The 6,000-nt window shown below is 64.8% G+C and overlaps 1 protein-coding gene across 1 annotated transcript; it reads left to right on the top strand.

Annotated features, from left to right (window-relative positions):
• The first annotated feature begins 1,172 nt into the window (after nt 1-1,172).
• Nucleotides 1,173-4,633, top strand: SNAI1 (snail family transcriptional repressor 1). The gene is made up of 3 exons (XM_064521492.1): nt 1,173-1,311; nt 1,742-2,242; nt 3,426-4,633. The coding sequence occupies exons 1-3, from the start codon at nt 1,233-1,235 to the stop codon at nt 3,605-3,607; spliced, it is 762 nt and encodes a 253-aa protein (XP_064377562.1). The 5' UTR covers nt 1,173-1,232; the 3' UTR covers nt 3,608-4,633.
• The last annotated feature ends 1,367 nt before the right edge of the window (nt 4,634-6,000 follow it).

Below are 6,000 nucleotides of genomic sequence, written 5' to 3' on the forward strand. Positions count from 1 at the left end.
CCCTTGGATGAGAGTACCCTGGGAGCGGAGAACTAAAAGCGGGTGTGTTTCTCCCTCGGGCTGTTTTACACCCCTGCACTGCCTAACCCAGCGGCAAAAGAGCCAAGGGAAGGCGGGTGGGGGTGGGAGGGAAGAAAAAGTCTAAGACCAGCTTGCTCGGGGAGGATGCGCTGCCCAAAACCCACGTGGCCCATGTGTGAGGGAGAAGCAGCTCTGGGCAGTACTCCTGACCCCTGCCTGGGTTGGGGGAATTATTCCTGGCTGGGACCCAAGTAGGGCTAAGCTGTCCCTTGCCAGCAAGGACAGGGCTGAGTTGAGCCCTGATCCTCTGCAAATCGTTTCCTCTCTTCACAGAGGATTAATAACCTGCAGCAAAGTGCATTCCCCCTTCCAGGCTGCTTCGCCCCAGCAGGGCTTTTGGAGCAATGGGGCAGGGCAGAGGCTTGTCCCAGTCTGCACCACAGCCCCCTTCTGCTGTCCAGCGGTGGGACGGTGGCAAGGGCAGCCAGGAGCATACAGGCTCGGGGGTCACCCTGCCTCCCTTCTGCTTCCCTCCCTCCCTCCCTCCCAGGCCGGTGCCCTGCTCTGGTCCCTGGTGCTGCCGAGGGTTTCGCCAGCTCAGGCATGGCAGCTAAGGCTCTGGCTGCCTTGCCCTGCTTTCCCCGGCGTCCTCTGGTCCCCAGGGGGAACCTAACCTGTGCAGAACTGGTTGAGGGCACCGTGTGCAGAAAAATACTCCGCGCGGAAGAATGAGTGACTTTTTCACGTGCGGCAGCGGCTTGCAGAGACTAACCTGGCAGTGGGGGAGACGCAGCAGCAGCAGAGACTAACCTAACCCAGCATCAGGCGCCACGATGCTCCTGGGGTAACTATTGCCTCCGAGGCAGGGAACAGCGGCCCCCTTCGCCGACGGCCCCTGGCCCGGGTCGGCGCCCCCCGGGACGCTCAGCCGCGCTCCCGCAGGCGCCGCCGCCCCGGCAGCTCCGGCCCGCGGCGGGATTTGCCCCCGGGCTGCGGCTTCTGCGCTGGGCGCCGCCACCCCCGGCCCGGCCCGGCGCGGCCCCCGCGGGCCCCGGGCGGCGGTGGGGCCGGCACCTGCAGCGGCGCCCGCCCCGCCCGGCCCATTGGCTCCGGGGCCCGGGGGCGGCCCCGCGCCGCCCCCCGCCCCGGGCCCATATTAGCGGACGCGGCGGCCCCGGGCGGGCGGGAGGAAGGCGGCTCCGCGCTGCAAGATGCCGCGCTCCTTCCTGGTGAAGAAGCACTTCTCGGCCAGCAAGAAGCCCAACTACAGCGAGCTGGAGAGCCAGAGCGGTGCGTGCCGCGCCGGGCCGGGCCGCGCACGTGGGGGAGCGGAGCGGGGCCGGGGGCAGCGGGGGGGGGAGGGCGCGGAGCGGGGCGGGTGCGGACGGGCTCCGTGTAAACTCTTTTTATTTATTTTCCCCCTCTTTGGGTAAGCCCCGCGGGAGGGGGGAGCGCGCTTTTACTTCGCGCGGGTGCGGAGAGCGGGTGGGTACTTTGCTTTTGTTTCTGCTTTTCCTAACTCTCCTTAATGGGTGCGGGGTGCTTTTTTTCTTTTCCTATTCCCTTGTTGTTTTTTTTCTTTTTTTTTTTTTCCGCACGGGTGCCGCTGTGGCGGGGCGGGCGCGGAGCCCCTTGCGGGAGGGCCGGGCGCGGACCCCCCCCCCCCCCGCCCCGCGGGGCTGCGGCGCCGCGCTGAGCGCCCTGCCCCGGCTGCCCGCAGTGATCGCCGCGCCGCTGCTGTACGAGAGGTGCCCGCTGTCGGTGCTGCCGCCGCCCGAGGTGCTCGGCGCCGGCGCCTACTACCCGCCGCTGGTGTGGGACGCGGGGCTGCTCTCCAGCCTCTTCCCGGCGGGCGCGGGCGGCGCGGGGGGCGGCGGGGCGCCGCCGCTGGACCTCTCGGCGCTCTCCAGCGAGGAGGACGAGGGCAAGAGCTCGGGGCCGCCCAGCCCGGCCTCGGCGCCCGCCGCCGCCGAGCGCTTCCGCTGCGCCCAGTGCGCCAAGGCCTACTCCACCTTCGCCGGGCTCTCCAAGCACAAGCAGCTGCACTGCGACGCCCAGGCCAGGAAGTCCTTCAGCTGCAAGTACTGCGAGAAGGAGTACGTGAGCCTGGGGGCTCTCAAGATGCACATCCGGAGCCACACGCTGCCCTGCGTCTGCAAGATGTGCGGCAAGGCCTTCTCCCGGCCCTGGCTGCTGCAGGGCCACATCCGCACGCACACCGGTAAAGCTGCCGCTCGCCCCCCGCTCCCTGCCGCCCCCCGCCCTTACCGCCGCCGCCTTCCCGGCCCGGCCACCCCAAGCGAATCAGCGGTGCGGGTGTTATCTGGGAAGATAAGGGGCTTCCCAAACCCCCTTGGCACATCTCTGAAATGTCCTTTAAACACCCTCCCGGCTGCAGCTGAGCAGGGGTCAAGGCTCGGCTCGGCAGGCTGCGAGGTGCCCGGGCACCCCGGGATGGCGCAGCCTGCGGCCCGGTGCCAGCTCGGGGCTGTCTGACGGCTCCGGGCACACGAGGCTGTGCTGCCTTCCCCATGCCGCAGGCCTCCGGCGCTGCCTCCCCGTACTGGGTGGTGGCGAGGACGCGGCGGTGGCCCAGCCACCTTGGCCTGCTCCGTGGGCCCAGCCGCTTGCCCCGGAGCGGGAGACGCTCCCCGCTCGGGGAGGATGCTGCGGTGGGGCAGGTGCTGGCGGAGCGGTGCCGCTGGCCCCGTGCACCTGTTAGCGTGGGGCAGCTGCCGGCTCCCCGGCCGCCCCGTGAGGGTCCCCGTGACAACGCGTCGCCCCGAGCATCCTTTGTGCCGGCTGCGGGGACAGGGCGGTGGTTGCTGGGCACTGATTTCACACCCTCTTAGCCCACCAAAGATGAGCTCTGAAGGAAGCTGGAAGCCTTAATTGTGCTTTCCAAATTGAGCATACGCATTTGTTTCCTCCAAAAGAGCCTTTCGGACAGGAGTCCCCCGACCTGGGCTTTTCCGTGGCAGCCGGGGAGGGAGAAGGGGGAGCGAAGGCTCCAGCGGAGCAGGTAGCTCTGCTCGCCCCGCAGCCCGTGAGGATACAATTAACGCGTAGTGCTGCACGCTTGCTGCTTTGCAAACGGTTCCCCGAGCTCAGGGCAGGAGCTGAATATCATCTGCATCGGCAGTGGGAACCGGCTCACTTCTGCAGCTGGTTTTAGCGTTAGCTTTCCATGGCTCACGCGAGGTCTCCCTGCGAGTAGGAAGTTCCCGAGCCCGAGGCTTTCCCAAGCGAGTGGCGATGTACCTCCCTTAGCTTTCCATGCAAACACTGCCCTGAGCCCTTCTTTTCACTGCTCCTCGCCTACTTTGGCTAATGAATGGCCCCTTCTTTGATATTCCCCGGTGCTGATGCCCCGGTTAATTGGGAACCTTCTCTCTGTCCCGCAGGTGAAAAGCCCTTTTCCTGTACGCACTGCAACCGGGCCTTCGCCGACCGCTCCAACCTGCGCGCCCACCTGCAGACCCATTCAGATGTAAAGAAGTATCAGTGCAAAACCTGCTCCCGGACTTTCTCCCGCATGTCGCTTCTCCACAAACACGAGGAAACGGGCTGCTCGGGGACGCGCTGAGGAGCGGCGACCCCGCGGACTCTTACCCTGCAAATACGTATATTGTAATAGTTTCTGTAGGAGTTAGTTTCCTTGGTGTTGCCGTTACAGTGTGTATCCGACCTGCGTACACCGCTCCTCCGGGCCTTAAGAGACTCCCTCCACGCTCCTCGTCTTGTGCCTCTTGTGCAATTTTAAGGCCTGGTCCTTCTCCCCCGGGGCGGTAGCGGCAGGCCTGGACTCCGCCGTGGCGGCCGAAGGAGCGCGCCAAGGCCGAATCCCGCGGCGCCGCCGGAGGGGTTTGCCGTAGACCTGCACCCGGTGCCGACTGGTTGCTGAAGGCACTCAGCACCTTGCGGGGTGGGACTGCACCCTGACCACGCCGCTGGTAGAAAACATTGCGACTGTGTAGCCTTGGGGGTTGCTTTTTGTTTTTTTTACCATAACCACTTGGTAACTTTCTAAGAACCAATATTTTATTTTTAAGGAAGGACAAAAAGTGTTAAGCCGAACCCCGGTCCCCTGCCCCGATTGTATATACGCCGCCTGTAGAAGGTGTAACTATGCAATAATACAGTATCACATTAGTTGTGAAGCAGCTGCTTCTCCCCAGCACAATGACAATTTGCAATGCCTCCGAGATTAACAGTGTCCATAAAAGGCATTGGTAGCCATTTCAAACAAGAATCCTGTTTACAGAGCAGCTATGCACTCAAGCACCTGTTAATATGACTCTTAACAACTGCTTTTCAAGAGAACTGTGACTAATAGCAGGCACTTGTCAGCTGATACAATGGGGGCCTGTGCGAGGGCTGCCCATCGACAGGTGGGTGCCAAAAGCGCTATTTACGGTTATTGACAGGTGCCTCCTGAATGCATCTTTCTTTGGACATTGTTTTCACCGAATCGTAACAAAGAGGATGTTTACATTTCAAAGGTACACTGGTATTTATATATATTTTTTTTGTGCCACAATTTTGTACTGATGAAACTTTTTATATAATTATATACAGTTTATTGATATTCAATAAAATGGTTAATTTATAATAGGGTCTTGTGGGTGCCTGGGGCAGCGCCGGGCCGCGTGCCCGGCCGCAGGTGAGCTGCGCGTGGCGCTGGCCGCGCTCGGCCGCCCCGTGACGCCTCTTGCGGGAGCGGAGCCGGGCTGACTCAGTTGCTGCCGGGGTGCCGGCTGGAGCGGGCAGGGGCGAAAGGGGAACCGCGCCGTGCCACGGGGTTTCGCTTGGTTCACCGCCCCGGCCCGGCCTCGCTCCGCCTCTCCGGGTCCCATGCCGCCTCCCGGGGCGGCAGCCGGAGAGCCTGGGGCTGGGCAGGGAGGGGGGAGCAGGTCGGTGCTGGGAGCGGGGCCCGCCTGGCCTCGGCCTGGGCCGGGTGTCCCGAGCAGGGTGCGTCCCGTGCCCTGAGCTGCAGGGTGCTGGCTGCCCCTCCTGCTGCAGCGGGGCGGCACGGCACGGCACGGGGGGGGCCTGGGCAGAGCCGGGGGGGCCCTGGCTGCCCTGCGGGAGGGCAGCAGCTTGCACGCTCCCAGGCCCGGCTCCCGCACCCCGGCCCTGGCTCCCGGCCGGCCCCACAGCCCCCGTGGCGTGGCAGGGAGACGCGTGGCCGTGAAAGGGAGCAGGCCCGCTGCCCGGCCGGCCTCTAATTAAGCGCCATCCCGGGGTAAATGGAGGTTCCCAGCCGAGCGGGGCTCGTCACGCTGCGCCGAGGCGGGCAGGAAGGCCGGGCGGCCCCGGTGGGTGCTGCTCTTCCTTTCCTGGCAGGAAGCGGGGGAGGCGGCGCCCGCTAATTGCTTGCAGCTTTCCAGCTATAAAGCCTGGATTTGCGCAAGTAAGGAAAGAGTTAACGAAAGGCCAGTCTGCCGAAAGGACCACCTGCAGGAGCCGGAGAGGGAGGTCAAGGAGCTGATAGAGAGGAAGCGGAGGCTGCTCAGATCGGGCGCTTTGAGCGCCTCGTTTGCTGGGTGCTGGGTTTGTCCGTTTTTCAGGTTTTTGAGCCCAGGACCGCTGTCGCTGCCCGCGTGTGTTAGGGACCTGCAGCACGCCTGGGCACAGAGCGAGGGCTGCTCTGGGGTTGCTGCTGCCACCGGCGCGGGAGAGGCCGGGGGGCTCTGCGGGACGGCGGGATGGACGGAGCCGTGATGGGTGCAGCACCCTGCTAGGTGCCGGGCTCAGCCCCCGAAACCGTCCTCGTCCGGGCGGAAAGCGCCCCAGCGCCAGCGGCAGGGCCGGAGGGAGGGTCTGTGTGGGCGAAGCCCCATCTGTCCATGGCTCACCGCGAGGAGCCGGGTGCACAAACAGGCTGCAGGTGCGGCCGTTGTGCTGGGGGCTCCGGCCGCCGGCACCTGCGGCCGTCTCAAATTAATCTTTACTCAGGCGATAAGCTGGTGGCGGGGG

The sequence above is a fragment of the Dromaius novaehollandiae genome, chromosome 16, assembly GCF_036370855.1.
Source record: "Dromaius novaehollandiae isolate bDroNov1 chromosome 16, bDroNov1.hap1, whole genome shotgun sequence".
Lineage (NCBI taxonomy): Eukaryota > Metazoa > Chordata > Aves > Casuariiformes > Dromaiidae > Dromaius > Dromaius novaehollandiae.

Excerpts from the sequence above, each read along its gene's own strand:
- SNAI1 (XM_064521492.1), top strand. The coding sequence starts at position 1,233 with ATGCCGCGCTCCTTCCTGGTGAAGAAGCACTTCTCGGCCAGCAAGAAG. Across the intron at positions 1,312-1,741 it reads CGAGCTGGAGAGCCAGAGCG|TGATCGCCGCGCCGCTGCTG; the intron begins GTGCGTGCCGCG and ends GGCTGCCCGCAG. Across the intron at positions 2,243-3,425 it reads CCACATCCGCACGCACACCG|GTGAAAAGCCCTTTTCCTGT; the intron begins GTAAAGCTGCCG and ends TCTGTCCCGCAG.